Source organism: Cygnus atratus, chromosome 11, assembly GCF_013377495.2.
Source record: "Cygnus atratus isolate AKBS03 ecotype Queensland, Australia chromosome 11, CAtr_DNAZoo_HiC_assembly, whole genome shotgun sequence".
Lineage (NCBI taxonomy): Eukaryota > Metazoa > Chordata > Aves > Anseriformes > Anatidae > Cygnus > Cygnus atratus.
The window spans coordinates 17,718,477-17,739,301 of NC_066372.1; the positions used below are offsets into that span (position 1 = coordinate 17,718,477).

At 39.4% G+C, this 20,825-nt stretch overlaps 1 protein-coding gene across 1 annotated transcript in view; it reads right to left on the reverse strand.

Annotated features, from left to right (window-relative positions):
* The window catches only part of FAM169BP (Protein FAM169B), a 39,034-nt gene that overhangs the window by 15,994 nt on the left and 2,215 nt on the right, over positions 1 to 20,825 (reverse strand). The window contains exons 2-4 of the mRNA XM_035554773.2: positions 10,511 to 10,644; positions 7,615 to 7,714; positions 478 to 563 (exon numbers count right to left, since the gene is read on the reverse strand). Of these exons, the coding sequence (XP_035410666.1) occupies positions 478 to 563; positions 7,615 to 7,714; positions 10,511 to 10,644 (320 nt within the window). The remainder of the gene's footprint in view (positions 1 to 477; positions 564 to 7,614; positions 7,715 to 10,510; positions 10,645 to 20,825) is intronic.

A 20,825-nucleotide genomic window follows, 5' to 3' on the forward strand; every position in this document is an offset into this window, starting at 1 on the left:
TTGTTTGGAAGAATTATATATATAAAAAACTATTAAATAACTTGCTTTATAAAACGAATTCATTATAAGCATTATCCAAGGCAAAACAGTTTCACAAATAGTTTTATAAGACTGTTCCAAAGGGTACTAATACCTCCCATCAGACAGTCAGTCAACCAACTCTAATGTGAAAAGTTATTACTAATGCAATAATCCAGTTTATTTCATTATTCCTTTAATTGGCAGTGTGGGTAAACTAAAACCAAACATGAATAATACCGCAGATGAATCATAAAACTGCATGCAGAAAATTGTTTAGAGAGGGTTAATGTGTATGTCACTCTGTACTGGGAGACATTTGAAGTACTTGGTGAGCCACATAGCCCGGATCCCACAGGTTATACAGCATGAGCTACAGGAGACCAGAGACAATTACTGACGATTATTCTAACTGGGAAGTTCCAGGGCAAAGTCGAATGTTTAAAATAGCATCCTTACCGAAATTAACCCATCTCTAGAAGGATCAGCCGTCTTTACAACATCTTCAAGAGGCCACCAACACTGGTTCAAATAAAGTGCCAAAACTACAGAAAGAAAGACAGGAACACATTAACTGCAAACAAATACAAATCTGGTTCTGAACCCCTCTACAAGCAGCCCCAGATATACTTCTCCCTCCAGTTGACTCCAGTCTGATCTTCTGTGAGACAACAGAACAATGACAATATTTCAATTTCATCCCCATGTCCCTTGATATCCAATTTTCAGTACTGCACAAGGCATCAAGTAAAGGTATTTCTTAGGAATTAATGTGACTTTGGGAATAACAACCTCTATGCCATACAAATAAAGTACTTTCTATAGTATCTGTTCTGGAGCATATTGAGTGGTATTTGGGCCAAAGAAAGCTACCTGGCTAAAGGTTACATGCTTTAAGTTTTTTTCAGAATTTTTCTCCTGCACACACACATTCATGGCCATATTGGCAGCCATGCAGGTAAAGCCCAAAAGTTTTCATATCCACTGTATCAAACACCTTTTCAGCTACCCATGTGGCTGAATTTCCACATATCTATAGAGTACAGACTCCTAAATCTCTGGATTGACAGGTAATCACAAAAGTTCAAACGCACACCTGGAGCAAACATGTACGGCCAACCTCTATATAACTCAGGTCCATGTGTAAGTTCTATGTAGAATTTGCGGTCTACTTCATTCTGCTCTTCCTGATTTTTCATATATGCAGAATCAAGTATTTAAACCCTATCCTTCGTGTTTGTCTATAGAATTCATTACCTACAATTAGGTTTACAAGAGAAAGCCTGAAACAGCAATAGTGACATAGAAATTGTTCCCAAGCCCTGTTCAGAAAGAAAAAAAAAATACAGCAGGGTCATTTCAAAGCATATAGGGTTTAGATTAGTTTTTAGAATAAAGACAGAAATTTAATCATTTCTGACCACCAACACATCAAGCAACAGGTATTTCAGCAGAAAGCAATACTATCTGTACATCAGTGACATCCACCTACAGAAACTACACAGTCACATTTCCAGGGGTGTTCAAGAACACCAGTATCTTTATTGTCTTCAAATAGGACAGCTCACATCCCAGTTTTTAGCCAAAAAAAAAAAAAATACAACATAGGAATTATGCTGCACAGAACCATGTGGGGTTCACACCTTGCAAGTCCTAAGAGAGAGCAGTCTCCGCTGGCTCTCAAAGCTATCCAAATAAGGACAAACATGAGAAAGTTAAAAACCATGTGCCAGCCAGAGACAAATTTACACATAATGAAGTGAAATGGCTTTAATAGGATTCATCAATTACCTGTTCTAGCCTCAGGTTATACAAATGTCTCTGATGTGCACAGGTTAGTTTCCCTTTTTGCTTCAGCCTTTACCAGCTCACACTGGCTTTCAGGCTGGAGATTCTGCTTAGCTAGCTTGTATTTTAAGTAAATTATTAAAGCATGTGCCAAAAAGCATTACACTTTGTATCCTGGGTTAACAATGAAGAAAGTATTGCACGCAAGGGCAGATGCCTGTTTACAGCACTAGATCCAATTCATTAAATATTATGTGCTTACTTGCATGGCAGTTTCATATTCCTTCTGTGATGGATTCAATCTGTTCCCCTCAGTCCCTTCAGTCTGCTTTCAGACGCAGACAGCCACTGCTCCATTACACATCCCTGCTACATGGAGCTACAAAAGCAGCTGAGTCGGACAAAGGAGACAGAATGGGCCAAATGCTGACTTTAATGGGAGCTGCACAGAGGTTTGGCACACAGTCCAGACACATACAACACATGGTAAAGGTCAGAAAAGTTTGAAAAGGCTTTGATGAAAACAGGGAGATGCGTTACCATGTTCTATAGAGCTACTTTTATAGAGCATTTACTGTGCTATTCAATAATTTAAATGTGTGGAGGGGGAACACTAGTTGACATAGCAACTGTCACACCGCATTACTTGAACAACCTTATCTATATGGATGCCTTTCTTAAAGGAAAAACATTTCTCCAGATTTCTCACAAACATATGTACTTTGCTTTTTGTTATCATTTCTCAAGTCAACATCTGGTCCTCAGTTAAATCCATCTATGCTTTCTCATATTCTCGTTTTCATTTTATAGTCAACTTACAGGAACACTACTTCAAATGCAAGTTCTGCAGCAAGCACACGTTCCTTCACTTCCCTTTCCCAGCCTTAGCGTCCTTTCCAAGGCATTGGGTTACATTCACCTGACCATGAGATCAAGTCATTGCCTATCAGTGAGCTACACACATCACCTGCACACTGTGAATCATGACGTACATGATTAAAATCATCTTGCAGTTGCAAGATGAGGTAAAATGGCTAAGTCCAATACACTTCAGTTCACAATTAATGGAGTATAGACATGCTCAGTTGCATGGCTTGCCCTGTAAGCACCAGCTTGCTAAAACCTCAGGGCTTTGATGACTTGCAATCAAACAGATTCAGGGTGTTGCAAGAACCTGAGAGACTGTGAAGTGTACGGTTCCTTACCACTGGGGGTATTTGGAAAGAATAACTGAACAACACTGAACTGAGCTAGGCACTAAGTACAATGCAGTTGGGGTTATGAAACGTCTCCTTTTGCTAGGCAAACATGGGCTCTTTCCCAATCCAGGTCTGGATTATATTTATACTTTCTAGGCTCTGCTGGCCAAATATTCCCATACTAGTGGGCAACTATTTGAATGAAATATGCACATCAAAACTCTACAAAGTAAAGCAGAGAAAAATAAAGCATCATCCAGTTTGATATATTTTTCCCTCAGCCTTCATCCAAGTCACTGAAACCCATCCCCCAGTCACAATCCAAATTAAAGGCAAGGGTCTACATAAGAGATGGAATTTGAGTTTATTTAATAAATATTGAATCTAAAAGTTCTGCTGAAGACATCTTTCCCTTAATTTTGGAATTAATTCAGACTGATGGCACACTTCAGATTACAGAGGTTGCTGGTGCCAGATTTCCACCTTGGAAGGAGATTGGTGAATTATCCCAACAAGGATTGCCATGCACCCAAGCCCAGGTCAGCTCCGATAACACAGCATGCTCAGAGATACTACATTAAACTGCATTCTGCAATGCTGACATACCCTGAAAGCTGTCTAAATATCTTTAAAATGGAGTAAGAGCATTTTTCTCTGAGTCTTATCGAAATAAATACATGAAAGCTTGGGAGGCATGCAGATGCTGCAGTAATGGCAGCTATTCAAGTATCTAAGATAAATATCTTTCCTGCAACCAATTACATTTTCTTCTACAATTCGAGTTTTACTCAATGATTTGTTGCAAATGTCTTGTGATAAATGTTCCGTGGCATCTAGCAGTTATTGTAAGTTATTACATACAGCATACAGGAAGTGCCACAATAGGATATGTTTATTTAGTGTTATAAAGATGTTAATCACCCATGCTATGCTCTGTAAGCCCTTACAACACAATTTACATTCTCATAAAAATATCTGCGCAGATATACTAACAGAACAGAACACTCAACCCATCACGAATAAATTAAAAACGCTCCCAACCAAGACCAAGTCCTATAGAAAGGCTGCCACACTCATTTTCTCTTTAAAATATGCAGGTCATTCCAGATATGTTACGCATCACTTCTGGATAACCTATCTGATCCAGATGATCAGATATAAATCTCAGTGTTCGAATCAACTCCTCTTTAACCTGTGTCCAAAAATTAAATGTCATCAAATTGTGCAGCCCTCCACTGGCAAGCTTATAGCTAGGCTGTTATATTCTGTGTTTTCCAGTCTAAATTGTTAGAATTTCAAACAAATTATTAGATTGAAAATAATCTAATTTTTGGAACCCGCTGGAATAACTGTGGGAGATGCGTATATTATAGAGGATATTATTTCATAATCATATACATCATTTTTATCTATGCAGTACTAATCCGTTATAGATTTAAACACAAAGGAAGCTGAAAGAGGAAATCCCATCTCATATGAACATAAGACACATAAGATACACAGCTCTCTCATTACGGTACTGTCCAGGCTTGTGATTAACCCCAACAATTGTGAAGACTTGGTACAGAATTCATCACAGGGGGTGAGGGAAGTCAGGGAGCTGCGAAGAGCAAGGCTGGGGATGTTGGAGTGAAGCTGAAAGAATTTCTCTCCCCCACCTGGATGAAAGCACAGTTCACAAGAAAACTGTAAAGTTCAAGGGAGGAAAAAGAACCTTGCAACCTGCTTAGCATTTTAACTCGCTGCCCATGTCCTTAACTAATGGCGACTGAATTCATAAATAGTGCTTTTTTTCTGAAGAAATTGGATTTGAAACAATTTGATCTGTTCACTGGACAGCACAAAAGGTTCTAGAGGTAAGCAAATCCAGATGGACTTGTCATGTTAACAGAATCTGCTGCTTTAGGTCAATACTTAATCTGCTGAACAGTGGGAAAAATATTTGGACAAAATACCTTAAAATGGATATACCCATATGTGTAGGTATGCACACCCCCCCCCCCCCAACAAACTTTAGAGAACTAATGAAACTGTATTAACATTCACCTAAAGAAAAAAGTCAAGTCAGTCCAATTTGATATGCGTAGGAAGGTTGGCCACATGTTTATGGCATATAAAATCCAGAAACAAAGAACTTCCAGTAATATCCTTTAAATCATACTTTTAAAAGGAAATAGTTGAAGCCAGATGGTATAGGCCTTAAATATCTAGACTTACCGTTCTCTGGGACTGTTTCGGGGACTGTGGGTGACACAAGCTTAAGTTTTGCAAGGTGGACACACTCATCAGTCAGCCCGTTGTTTATAACACAATAAAGTGTTTATTCTGCTAGGTTTAAGCTTTTAATGTAGATAACTATCATATAATTTAGTCTCCAGCGTGGACTTGTTTGACTTGTTCCTTGTGGGAAATCTTTACTTCTCCGTGGACAAGTATCTCATTAATACATGTTGTTCCCATTACTATTATTCAACTGAAAATTTGTGCTCAGTGAATCACTTTCACTTGCATTTATTTAATAATTCTTTATTTTCATGTTGTAGTTGTTACATAAACCCACTCCTCTTGTGCAGCCTAAACTGTCTTAATGCTGCTTTCAACTTTATTCCTTTGAACACGAGTCAGTAAGTATGCACAACTGCACTCAGTGCAAGTTTGGCCTCTGGTGTAGCCGCTTCTCTCCTTTATCACATCAGTGCCTATCTCTCCTCAGAAAAACGTTAATGGAATAGATAAATTCATGTCAGGAAAGTACTTCGATCTCAGTAGTTTTAGAGGAACCATAAAGTCTTTTGACTACACTTTCATCTTCGAGAGGTCTCCCACCTTCAACTATGTGAATCACAGCCCATCAGTGAAGCTCCAATTGAAAGCGTATGTAAAAGGAGCTGGAAAACTTTGCAGAGTTCACCTCTAACCACAGATGATTTTAATCTGATTTTTGTTCTTATGAAGAACTGCCCTGATTACTTTGTTTGGACTGAGCAATGAATACTTAAGTTACACCAATAGTGCCTGCTCTAGGAGTGATCATTACCTGACACTCTTTAAAACTGAACACAGAATGCTGAACTTGTTTGCCTTGCCTTTGTTGTATTATTAAAAATACTGGCTGACAAAGCCTTTCAGGCATAAGTTATAGGTTATCCTTTCAGAAATACGTATATGTGTTTTTAGTGCCAGATGTCATTAGTTTGCTGCCACATTTGGGAGCTGAAAGGGCTTCGTGTGGATTCCCTTATCTAAGTGACACAAAGAGTCAACACATGGGTTCATGACTTCGGTGTGGTTGTTCCAAAAATTGCGTAGCCTGTCACTTCACAACAGCTCCAAAACTTTCTAAGCTGGGTGGGTCAAAACCTGTGCTTTTGGTACTATGAAACTTGGAGTCAACTTTCCAGTTAATGGCGAGTATCAAGGGCTGGTAATTTTTCTGCATTTGCAGTTTTTCAAATCCTGTAGTCAAAGATGCTTGCCTAAGAGAGTAAGTAGGAAGAAAGCAGCCTGTGTCTGAAGACGCTGAAACCCTGACAGTGGTAAGAGAAAGCTTAGATACAACGATTGTTCAGTTCTTAAGAACCTGTTGATACGCTAAGCAGTGATTCATGAAACAGAAGCACCGGGAAGCACATGCTGACTTCTACCACCTGTAACTTGGTTGTAGTGTATCCCCATCACATGGCTGCAACAGAAAAACACCAGCACTACTAGTAGTAAGTAACACAAAGCTGGTAGAGTTTAAAGGAAATATTGGGAAAACTGCCAAATAAAATGGATTTAACTCAATTGCTTAGCATGGTTTCACTCCAAATTTACTCCTCGCACATCAGTACCTAAAGTAGAAGGTAATTAAACCTAGAAATGAAGAAGATAACAAAAGAAAAACAACATGAATAAGAATCAGTAAGACCTGATACAATTTCAGCCTTCCAGTACTTAAAGGGGGCCTACAAGAAAGATGGGGAGACACTTTATCCAGGAGCATAGTGATAGGCCAAGGTGTAATGGTTTTAAACTAAAAGAGGGTAGATTTAGATTAGACATTAGAAGAAATTCTTCACAATTAGAGTGGTGAGGCACTGGCACAGGTTGCCCAGAGAAGCTGTCGATGTCCCAACCCTGAAGTGCTCAAGACCAGGCTGGATGGGGCCTGGGCAACCTGATCCAGTGGGAGGTGTCCCTGCCATGGCATGGGGTTTGGAACCAGATTATCTTTAAGGTCCCTTCCAACTCAAACCATTCTAAGATTCTGTGATATATACTTGTTCATTTAAGCATTTCAGAATTCTATCCAAACTATAACACATTAAATTTCACATCCTCCTGAATTAGAAAAATAAAAAAAAAAACAAATTCAGAAAGAATAACAGATTTACCCAAGGTCATTTCTCAGCTACTAGCAGAGCTATGCTTAGAATCCAAAAGCTCTGACTGTCAATCCTCCCTTTTAATTATTAGCCCACCAAAACAAATCACTGACAGGTAAACTGAATCTGCTTCATATTCAAAATAAAATCCAAAAAAATTAAGTATACAAACCAGCAGACCATTTTAAAAGTAAAAGAAAGTACAACTACTCAAATTTCAAAATATTTTGACCAATTCTAACCTGTCTCTTTATCCTGTGGATCAGTTAACAGCAACATTTTGCAAGTAGGATTATTTCGGTAGAGAGGGACAAAACACACACAGGAATCTTCAAGTTTAACCTAAAAAATAAACAAGCCCTGTAGCTGTTTGTACTGCAAAGCTGGCAAGTACTTCAAGTATTAGATGCATTTATGGTATGTTTTACTAACATGCATGGTAGATGCTTAGCATAACATCCTCTCAATCCTGAACTAAGCCACTAAGTGATACACACGTAATATTATCAGTACGCAATTTAAAAGAAATCAGCTAAAGTTAGTGAAGACCTTCATACTGACTCACTACAATTAGTACCTAACGTGGCTTTGAACTCTGTTACATGCGGACAAATGGTGTTATGAAAGACCAGACACATTTGTATCAAATGAAAACAAATATAACTTGCACTTCTCACAGCATTGTCCAGCTGAGCACTTGTGGTGTTTTGCAAACAATGAATTAAGCCTCAGGGTATAGGGAGTATCAAAGCACTAGGGCAGTGCCTGGGCAGTTTATCTGTGAGGCACAGGGAGAGCAGATAATTGGCACAAGGTGGTTATGTTGCAGGGAAAGCTCAAATCAAAATGCAGCTCTCAACCTTTCATTCTTAGGCTAAACTTCTAAATGATGTGACACACAAACACCAAATTACTATGCTCAAACAGCTCTATATGCATAGAGATGACGATTTCCATATGAATATTGCAAATGCTCCCATGGAAGTTTAGGTACAGGCAAAGAGCGTGCATAATTTAGCACAGTATGTACTGTACTTTCAAAAATCTGGTCCATTGTGTATGTGTGGGTGTGCCTCTCTCTCTAATTGCACCCATTTGTCAGTTTGCTATGAAACTCAAATCAGTCATGTGATACGTTTAATATTTCTTGGTGCATGGAAGAAGTAGTATGAATATGATTACTCGAGATAACAACGTTAAGCTGAAACCAGTGTTCACTAGTTTGTCAGTGGCAGAATCCTAGGATCATCTGTGCAAACACTGGACTCCTGGAAGTAACTGAGAACTGCCTGAAATCTGTATTCATGAGCTCTCTGAAATCTCAGCATGTTCAGGGGATTCAGCCTTTCTTTGCATACTACAAATATAACAACAGCACGGGTATCATTATGGCAACCAGGAGCATTACTATAATGAAAAGGCCAGTACTATTTCCAATACTGCTATGATTGTTATTTTGTTTTGTAAGGTAATGTGCACTTTCACAGGTGCTAATAACACCAGGATGAGCCAAGCATAGCTTTCTCTTTTTGAACTCTGCCAATGTGCTTCCTTCCTGACTTGCAATAATCCTTGTTATTTTTGCACTGAATGCTTGACCAAAGACCATGACATACCAAAAAGAAGTTCTGTGACCTGAGCAAGTGGGCTGACAGACACTAATTATGCATGGTTGCCTGTCCTGCCACTTGAAACCTGCTTTAATTCAGATGCACACAGAGACGGGAAGGAAAAAAAAAAAGGCAAAAGAAAAAAAAGCTGGTAACTACAGCCAATTATTCAACCACTGAAATCCTCATCCTTCAGGCTGTAGGTACATAGCAGAGATTGTTAGCTCTGATGTTCTCTGGGAACGGGGGCTTAACTATATCACATTTAATTCATTTTTAATTACAAAATATCAACATTCATTGAAATATTTATTATAGAGTATAAGGGAAAAACAATACAGCATGAACATTACCATTATTTATGCCCTTGACTAGCTGTCTGACTGCAGATTAGATTAGACCTGAATTAAATGAATGCAAAGTGAAATGTGTTGCTATGAGACTCAAATCAGTCATGTGACAAATTTAAGGTCTGATGACAAGCCACAGAATCCAGACAGTTCTGAATCAAAAGCCAGAAGTCCTCCTTTAACTGATCTCACTGTGTCTAATTAGTGCAGGAATATATACAGCACTGCTTGGGATTTTATCTTACCCTCCTTTCTAATGGAAGAGCAAATAAGCTTCTAGAAGTAAAACCAGGCATGAAAGGCTGAGCTAAGGACAGAGAAGCCCTCAACTGGGTTCTCTTTGCATTTGGGGGCTTGTTTGTATTTAACCCTACATGGTCCACTAGAGGGCATTAAAAGAATATTTAAAGCTAGTTACATTCCCTGCTCAAAGATGAAGCTGCCCACCTGAAATAGCATTTTTCTGGAATCTACTACATATTATTTTCCTAGACTGTGGAAAAGCCACCATATCCCAACCATTTATTTCAACTAACACACTTATTGTTTTGATAGTACAAAACCAGGTAGTCCAGTACACCTTTTATCATCTAGAAAATGCCCAGAGTGGAAGGTTTCACACGTTGACTGAAGTCAGAATTTTTAACATGCCAATTCTCTCATCTCCAGTCCATTCTTCAGGTGCCTCAGGAATGGAATCTAAAGCACTGGCACCTACAGCATTTATACCATCTGTCAGTTACAGCTGGTCTGAACTGGGAGAACCCACATTCAACCTTATCAATACAATTATTAGAAAGGATGGAAACAGAAAATAGACTATATGACATACCTGTGTAAACTGCACAGTAGAGGCAGAATACAGAGCAGAGCCATGATACAAACCTCTACCAAATTCACTTTTGATTCAGCCCTGTAAGGAGGCAGGTCAAAGTGTAAAGTTCAGATAAGTACTTCAAACCCTCACCCACACTTGGAGGGTTTTAGGGCTTGTAGTTTAAGCTTATCTCTAATTTGCAGCACACAAACTGTTTGAAATAATGCAGAATTTGCTGATTTTGAGTGATTTGTAATCTGGCCATACCAGTTTACCCCTATTCACAGACACATTATGAACACAACCAACAAACTAGTTTGCAAGTACCCTACTTGTAGAATAAAAAACATCAGGCTATTACCTTCTCTCTTCCAGGGATAGAGAAAACATCACGAGTGGATGATGACTGCTTCAAGAGTTTTTCATAATATGTCTCAGCATCTGCTTGCAGAGCCTCTGGATCTCCCACTACTGTATCTACCAAGTAAAGGCAACCTGCAGTTAAAATAAAACACATGATATTTTTTACTTTTAAAGTGAGCTAATAAATATGAATTTTAAAACCACAGTTTTCCCAGCAGTTGATTTTTGTAAACGGGCCCTCATCATTCCCATTGGAGCCTTTTGTAATCATAATCTGAAACAAGAAGTCCAGTAAAATCCTATCTATTTGCTATCTACCTTTTGACATGCAATTTTACAAAGTACAACCATGACAGCATCAAATCACATTTGCCTCCTCTGAATTCAACAAGCACAGTCTTAAATTTCTCTAGGTGTAAGTAAATCGCTTTAAAGCTATAAGAAGAAAATTCTTCAAAACACAGCCTGAATTTTAGTACTGTCCACAAATACAACAGGAACAGAATTCCAAAGCTTCCACAGTTTCTTGGAAGGCTGCCCCTTTATGTGCCAGTCCATGATCTGTAGTATATTGTTAGTTATCTCCTCCTCTTTTTTTTTTTTTTAGTCATTTCAATCGGGCACTTTTACAACAATTAAGTAATGTGAAAAAATACCAAAATATTTATCCACAGAAGGGCTCCCAAAATAACAACCACAATCTTTTATGCAACGTAACTTTCAATCCACGTGACTCAACGCTGTAGGATATTCATGCAAGGTAGTTGTTAATTGCATGCAAACAAAAATTACATACATCTGATGCCTGCTACGTAAATGCAAATTCCAAAGCAGTGCTTCTGAGAAGCCAAGCACCCTCTTTCTGATACAAGAAATCAGACTGATTGGTGGTTCCTCACCAGCTGAAGAACATTAGAGGCAATGGGTTAGCAGTCAAAATAGTATTCTGCCAGTCGTCTGCCACAGGAAGGAAATATTTTCAATTGAAGATCCTTTCAGTCAACAAACCATGCCTGCAACTCTTGTAAGGCCCAAACTGAGGACAAAATCTTCTACCACACAACTATAGTTTGAGTCTTAGCTCTAAATCCTCCATTTTTAATCAAGGTTTGCTTTCACATGGCAGTTCCTGTGACCCAAGTTTAATGTGAAATAACTAATCTGACAGTGCAAAGTAAATGGCTGAGACAACGAACAGTCTTCTGAGGGCCACTGTAGGAGCTGTTTATATCAAGATTCAGAAACTATGGATCATGAAAGTACAATATTGAAAACTACACCTTTCCGTGTAAAAACGGGAGCATGGGATGTGCAGTACCAGGTCAGACTTCATGCACTGCCCCACCGTTCTCCCCCTGGCACCGCTCAGTAACTGATTCCTTACCAAAAGGTAAGAAACTATAACCGATAATTCACCACGACCCAGCACGGCTAAAAATACTTCAAACACCATTTCCCTGCCCTTTGCAGGCACTCAGCTTACATCCTGATAAGGCTTGATAGCAAAGCTCTGTAGTCAGACTGCTGAACAGAAGCTACTCCGCTGTCACAAGATGGGAGAAAGAAGCATTGCAACACCGGCAAGTTGAGTCACTTTATAAAATCCCAGCCAGTATCCAACACTAGCGGTTGTTTTTTTCTGCAGCGACCTTCTCTACCGTACTGTGTAACACCACCAAGCAAAGAAGGGAAGGAAGAAATAAGGCAGAAATTAAAGATTATTATTTAAAACGTGAGTAATTTACTGAAGTAAACTTCCTGGGAATTTTTTTAACAAAAGAGCAACATATAAGACTTAAGTTTAGCACAAAGAAAAATATTGATCATGCTGATAAATACCGTTCATGAGAAGCTGTTTACGAGGCTATATCCTGCCACTGCTAGGCCAAAGCAACTTAATAAGCACTTTAAAGCTGTCTCCTCACTGAACAAAACAACCAGCACCTTCAAATTTACACTAACTTTCTGGTACCTAATATACCTATATTCTAAGGTAATGGAGATCCATTTGAAGAATGAAATATTATCACAAAATAAATAATGAGGCATTAGAGAAAACTTCCAATCAACACTGCCTTAATACAGCTTTCCACAGAATTATTTTTTCTCTGAAAATTGCTTTTAGACTTTCATTTAACTTGTCTTTCCTGTGTAATATTCTGAAAATGCCTAAGTATGTTAGGAGTATGTGTTCCCATAAAGGGAAAATCAAAAAAATTGTCATGAATTAAACAAATCTGTCCCAAATTCTGTATATAAGGGGGGGATCCTTCAGGGCAATATGGAGCAGGTGTCTAAATTTGGTGCCCTGGAATGCCCTCAAGAAGTCAGTTGTGCTAAGGCTGGGTTTTGTGAACATCCCCCAAAACCTGCACACACGAGCACAACCACTAGGACTGTTCAGCTGCCAGCGGCAGGAGAAAGATCACTGAGGTAACTTCAATCTGTTTATGTTAACTAAAGTTTTCCCCAGTACAAAGTGAAGAAGTATTTCCTCTTCCATGTATGCCCCTTTCATATGCATTTTGTCTATAAAAACAAACAAAAAAATGACAAAGTCTAACCGTAACTATAATTATTAGGCATTTGACTACAGCAGTAATTATTGCTGGCTAGCAAGACATTATAAAGGTTCCAAAATCAATTGCAAAATAATTTAACTTTGCTTTAAAAGGAAAGCAGCTATTCTCCTGTGAGTGCTTCGGTCTGAGGCCCCTACCAGCATCTAGGGATCCCAAACTTGCAATTTTCTGAGGACAGCCCTTTACCCCAATTTGAATTAAAGGATTTCATATGAATTTGATCTTAGGTAACGACAACAAAAGAGCCCATTGTAGCAGCCTGACAGCCAGCGAGAAACAGCCCCGAGCACAAAGGGTTATGTCTGGGCGGGGAAGGAGCAGGGGAGCGGAGGGGGGCAGAGGGGGTGAGTCATGAAAAAGGGGCCTCCTGCTGCAGCCACAGGGGAAGGGCCGTGAACCAGAAGCAGAGTAAACGTAGAATGGGAGGCCTACTGCGTTAGAGGGCTTCCAGGCGTTCACACTGTGGTGGCTGCCATCTTAGGTAGCCAACGCTACGTAAACCTGGTCAGCACATCATAAGGACTGATGCAACAGCGGTGTGAGGAAGGGTTTCCAACAGACAGGTCCGAGTCTGGGATTTTAGGGAGCTCCAGCATTCAGGGAAAGAGGGAAGGAAGTGTACACAGCTCCACTGGAAAAAAAAAAAGACTCATCCAGAGATAAATGAATGAATTGACATAGACATCTGATGGCCATGTTTCCATCTCAAGCATACAAAATGGATTTTAAAGCCCAAACTAACATGGTAACTCTGCTTCTGCTCTCGTTTGTTTCCATGGAGCAGGCTGGGCCACGTACTCAAGCTACTACGTGTAAGTGCATCTGCTCACTCTGGTGATGTGCCATCAATTTGCGCTAAGAATCTGGTACCTGAAGGGAAAAGCTGCAGCTATACAGGCAGTCAGGCACTGCCCGTGCTCCATCATCCTTAGGGGACACTCACCTCCAGCACCGAGAGGCACCTCAGCCTACACCACCACGCTCCTCTGCTGATCGGCATAAACCAAGGCCCCCGTTCCAGTCCTGATCCTTAAACTCAGTTTTTGTCTAACCCCTCTTGTAATCCACCTCTGATTTCCTCCAGAACAGAGAGCTGGATTTTACAGGTGCTTCATGAAGTGGGCAAATACTGTTCTTGTAGAGGTAAAAGTCAGACAAAGAGCAGTTCGCTTAGGATCCAAAAAGATCAATACGCGTGAATCCAGACAGATCTGCCTGGCATTCTGACGTCCTGCATCAGGCAGATATATAACGACTGGAATCACTAAACAGAAGGCAATACTCTATCTTGAGCTAGAAATTGATTTTTCTGGACTAGAGACAGACCCCATCGTTACAGACTAAGCAAGAATGTCATTTGATCAGTTGAAGTAAGCAGGAAATATTTTTCCATGGGTAAAAGAATGTATTCTCGATACAACAGAAAACACATGGTGCACACACTTGGATGTGAAATTCCGCAAGTGAGACTGCAGAGTGCAGGAATGCTCGAAGGTAAATGAAATGCCTCGACTGATTCTTTCTGACAATTCTTCTACATCCTCTGCAGCTAAACCCTACATCATAATAGAAATAATTTAGCTAGAATATAGATAACTGTAGGCTAACATGAATGGGATGCTACAGCAGTTTAAATCACTATCACGTTCCTCGAGCTCTTTTTAACTAGTCACTTCAGTACCTATGGATTAGTTTTACTATTTTGTCACTATTTAACAAATCAGTTACAACTTGGCACAATCAACTCCATCTCTTCGTAAAACTGCTTAAAATATTCATTTATATTTCAAATTAGTATGCACTGCTAATATACTTAGTCCCATTGATCATGAACCCAATACACGATTTATTAAACAAGAGATACTCGCTTTAGTAGTTAAGAATTTTCTATTCCTGCATTCATACGTAGCTTATCAGGACTGGGTCCCTAAGCCAACGCGTTGGTGACGTAGATATTTGGGACCTGACACACCACCAAGTTGGCAAAGATCCGTTAAGGTGTGCTGACACTTCCAAGAAAGTGTTAGTTGTTGAAAAGAGTATTTCAGAAATATGTAAGAGCATTTAGGATGCTGCTGGATTTGTAAAGCAAAATACATCAACCTCACCGTAGATGAAGCGTTAAAAAAGTGTTATGTCTGAAGTGAATTAATCATTTATCCTACAACTACTTTTTCATGTTCTACAAACACAGGGAACGATAGTACATGCATCCATTAAGAAGTGTGTGTTTACAGAAGAGCTATCACTCACCGCATGATTAGTATCTGGACCGTGCATCTTAGTGTATGTGGTTGTGTAAATGTGCATTGCATTTATATGTAAAAGAATGAAAAACACTCGAATGGGATTATTAATGGTAAAGGATAGACAAAAATAACCTAGCAGTTCTAACTTCTAAGTCTCATTAGTTTTTATTCAGTTTTGCCATTTGTAATGCTTGGAATAGCAACACTGGTTTCATTTATTTATTGGCTTTATTTGCATGCCAATATATTTCACAATTAAAAAAAAAGAAAAAACTTCAGCAGATTTTAAGCGTTTCTGACGGTATCATGGGTTTTTGCTGTCCAAGAACTATTTTCCACTTTTTTTTGTAATCAAAAACCATTTTGCAATACGTAACAAACATACATACACCAACACAAAAAGTCTGCATATCAAATCAATATTTAGGAGGGAATGTTCTTGTAATTAAACGAGGCAAGTAGGATTTATTCTTACCACAGGTGTGTTTTTGTGGCCCCCAACAAACCACTTTATCTTCTGTTTGGTTGTGGTTGTTATCACTTAAGTGTATGCCTTATCTACCACTTCAAAAGGGTGTGACGTTTTTCATATCAGTCCCTCTGAAGTCACAACATGAAAAGACAAAGAAATCATGTAGCATAAATTGTTCTCTGTTCTCCCGTGGCCTGTCGCTGCCACACTACGGCAGCAAACCCACGACATCGTCTAGGATCTGAAGATAACATTTTTTGCTCCCGTAAACTGAGTACACGTAACAGAAGTACTTTCCATTACCCTCGCACAGGAGCGGGAGCTCTGCGCTAAACGGCAGCGCTTAACACCAACTTCTCCCTTCCTTCCAAGGGGCTTGAACAGCTCTGTGCATGTGGTTATCATTAGACAACCATATTTGTTTAACCTTTCAAAGGAAGGAAGAGGTCTTTGGCATGTTCCCGGGAGTACACGCGGAACCTAACTCTCATATCCTGAATTTAATTGAGCAACTTCACGTCAAAAGCCCGAGCTGGAGTGTAAGTGAAACCTCAGCACCGTAACAATGTGTGGTGGCAATGGAGCTATGGGCAAAGGCTGCGGTGTGATATCTGTCCTACCTGGCAAGGCAGCCCTTAACCACACACTGTACATCATTAATGAAAACAATGTTCTGCCCCACTGCATTACTTTTCACCATTACTAACAGAGCAATCACTCTTGGAAGGTAAAGGATGAAAAAAATGCGTTGGCATCAGCATCGCTCTATGCCTTGAGCCAAAAATGCCATTTATGTTTTAAATGTAATTCTATCATAATTCAAATGGTGAAAAGGGTCTCAAGAGACAAACTAAATATAAGTTTCTGACTGTAGATAATTTTCTGCTGTGGAATCAATAAATTAAGGCAGAGGTATAGGGAAATAATCTTAATCCCATCCCCAATTAAGAAACCAAACAGTTTAGATACGAGTTCAGCTGTAGCTCTACATGTCATTATTACAAATTCTGCAACTTAAGAAATGGAAAAAAATAGACAATGGAATTAAATAACTGATTTAATTATTTAGCTCATTTTGGAAAACTGCCCGGATGAAACCACGTTATTTAAAATGTTTTCAAATCTAGGAAAGCAAGTGTACATTGAAGGGGTCACATAATGGCATTAATCAACCCAAACCTGCAGTAGTCCTGTGCTACAAACAGCTTTCAACTGCATGTATTTTCCTTCAGATGGATATTCAGCAGTGTTACACTTAAAAAAAAATACAGCCGCGCCCAGCTCATAGTACAGATAAATTGAAATACATCTGTGTAAACAGGCTCCCCCTGCCACATTATACACAAACTGCACATCTGGGCTGGCATGCTTTGCACAAAGCTCTAACCTAATGTAATTGAAAAAAGCTGAGATATTACGGCCCAGAAACAGACTTTATAAATAAATACTGCAGCGTACTGTGCAAACATGGAAATGCTACCAGCTGTAACTATGACATATCAGGAATTCGTCCTCCTGCACATGTAACTCTCTTCTTCACATCGCATAGATGCTAGAAAGAGGTAGGGAGAACAACTCAGGGAAGGTAGTCCTGAAGAGAAGTGACCTTCAGGACCATAATCCATACAGGCTTGAAGGTTCCAGTTTACACCAGGCTTTCATCAATGAAATTTCATTGACTCCATGGGACTGCTGCTAATACATCTGAATCTGTGAACATCACAACTAGGTTCTTAATATAACTCTAATTTCAGCTACTGAAGACAAGGGAGGTAACAGTAGTAAGGATTCTCTTGGCTATGTAAGAAAAATCTTTAAATTTGCCAACTCAATTATTTGTCTACACCTAAACAAAATAGAATATACAAGCAAAAATGAACTTTTCCAAAACAACTGCATCCACATCAGGGGCTTTTTCCAGCACAGCTCTGTCAGTGCTACATCTCACTTCATCATTCCCATAGCCAAAACAGCTATGCTAGCAGAAATTCCTATTTCCAGGCCTGACCTCAAATGAAGAGTCTGACTCTCAAAAATCTAAGCAAAGAAGGAATGGGAGGCCCCAAATGACACGGAGATGTATCACTGAAGTATTTTCATCACTCAAAGAGCCTGACTAGAAAGAAAAACGACAGAAAAGGTTCAGTAAACAGCAGCAGAGCTTTTAGGAATCACAAGTTCAAATGTGATATAATTAATTCAAGCCTTTACAAAGATGAACGGTAGAAAGGAGGACACAAATTGGCTAAAAGTCATCCCATAACATAAGGGAAAAGAGGAAGACAATGTCTCCCATAATGGTAAACAAGGAGTAGTGAAATGGTAGGAAATGACAACTGATTTGGAAAATGGACTGACATGAAGATGATTTCATCCCATGGGGACAAGCCAGACAGACTGCCAGTTAGGCCAGTTTCAGAAAATACTGGTATTTTAACACCAAGGAGCATTTAAAATGATTACTAAAACACCCGCCCTCAAAAACTGGCACCAGGACTAACATTTAAGCACCACATTAAATACATTTCCTTGTTACTACCATCATTCAAAGCATGTGTGGGGAACCGAAGGCCACAGGGGCTACGCACAACCCTTATCTTCATCTCATGCAAACTACACAAATACGTGCAGCATACCGAAGGCTCCTGAAAGCCACACTTTGCTGTCAGAAAGGACATTCCCCAAACAAATGATGCAGCAATGAAAATATGAGACAACTAGCTTGATTTCCAGTGTTACCAATCTCAGATCCCCCATAATTTAAGTTGCAAATGTTTTGCATCTGAAAAATCTACTGCTCCCACCAGTAGAGTGCATAAGTCTACCTAAGATAGCTCAGCAGCCTCCCCAAATTGCTTAGAAAACCCATTTGTACAGCCAGACTAATCTCAAAATAAAGCAATTAATTTGAGCAAAAAAAGGAAATAAAACAAAACAAAAAAATCCCTCTTTTCCATAACAATTTACACATTGCTAAATTTATTATGCAGCTGCAAATTAATACATCACCTTCACTAGCTATCACAAGCCTGTCTTGGAACTTCTTGCTAAGGCAAGAAATAAACAGCTGTACGTGGTGAAGAAACCATGTAAACATCTCTCTTGTTTCTCTGTGCCATTGTGTCAGCTATTCTGCATGTCTTTGAAGGTGCTCCAAAATCAGCAAGGCTCTGCTTTTCCCTTTTTTTTTCTTTTTTTTTTTCTTTTTTTTTTCTTTTTTTTTTCTTTTTTTTTCATTTTTCATTTTGGGAGGAGGAAGAAGGAGAGACAGAAGGACAGACTGGCAATAAAGGGCTACCTCTGTGCTCTTCACAGTAAAGCTGAGATTGTTTAAATTCAGTTTACACAAACTCTTCTGTAAGGACAAAAGAAACCACTGCTGGTGGTTAAAAATGCAAAAGGTTTTGATTGTAAGGGCTTGACAATCAGCCAAAGATATGACTGGGGGAAAAACACAGCAAGACAGCTATGACCAGAATGGAGGAAACAAGGAAAAACACATGGCCTGACTTCAGAGCAGAAAATTGACTTAGGCTTTGCATAAACGACAGCATACCTCAAAGCTTGCCTGATCCACAGCCTGCCTGGAATGAGAACATGTAGTCTAAAAGCAGAGCCTATTAAAAGGCATAATGTTTCTAAACGGCATCTGTTGCGTACTAATAAGCATTACTTAAAGGACACAGGCCTTAAATTGCTACCAAACGTGCACTTATCTGAAACTGCTGCAAGGCAATCATTACAAAAATGTCACATGACACCATGGGAATTTGAATAATATAAGATGTTTTTATTTAGTTTGGCTTGAAATCATTACACAGAAAAAATATGGAGGCACTTTCTGAGATTTTGAGACTGTGGAACTTCGCAGGAATGAAACACTAGCAAGAATTACATCAGCGGAGCCATTTGCCATCTGTTGTTGGTAATACTATAAAGACCAGTCACCAGACAGCAGTTTCGAAGGTTACAAACACAACATTTTTAAGCTTCCGCAGACCGCTCCGTAAGAGAGCAGGACCCGGTTTACTTTCGATATGTGTGACCTGTGGGTCTGCCAATCATTTTGCAAAGACAGCAAAACCGTGAATTGCCGCCACAAAAGTTTGGGAGTCTCTTGGTGCGCAACCATTATACAATGCAGAAAATATACCAGCCTGTTCTACACCAGTTCTTATAACATACTCATAAGCATAATGGCTGCACACCTCCCACTCGGAATTTAAACAGGCTAGACTTTCCCTCGTGTTGTTTGTTCTCTCACACTCTCCTCCCAAGGGAAGGAGAAAGTTCACTGCAATGCTATTATGGGTAGGGACTCAGGTTTGTTTGCTGGGTTTTGGACTGTATTTTTTCTTTGAGAGAAGTATTTTGAAGGAGGTAGGATTTTGTTTCCTGCTTCCTTTCCTTCTAGGACATAACTATGTATTTACGTTTAAGCAAGGTTACAGTAATCTGCCTTGCCTGTGGCAGGGAAAGCGAGGAGGTTATGAAAATCCTTACCTCTTAGAGATACACACGCCTCACTCTGAGGAAAAGTCTGCTTGTTTCATAAATGAGAATTTAGTTATACTGAAGGAACATGGTTGTTGATCAGACTCATCTTTGAGCTTCAAGTAGCTTTCTCTAGATGTATGGACCACATTCATGATACATAGCGCATCTACACTACCAGAATTTTGAGTTTCCACCTTTCAGGATGCTGACCTCCTGCCTGTAAACTTTAACTGATTAACATGGATTTCATTGAGGGCAGGGAATTTTCCATCTACCTAGAGAGGCAGATGGAAATTTAAAGCTTCATTAGTGCAATTGTTAAACTAGATGTACAGGTTTGTCATGTGGCAACTATTTCCCAGGCACCAGCATCATATGTATTTTGTTACTCACTGAATGTCTTTTGCAGCCTTGTTGTTAGATGGTTAGCACATACAAGTCCGACTCTCAAAATGCTCTGAAATCAAAAATGTCTTGTGGCAAGGCTGAATTTAAAACAAGAACCTCAAGTTC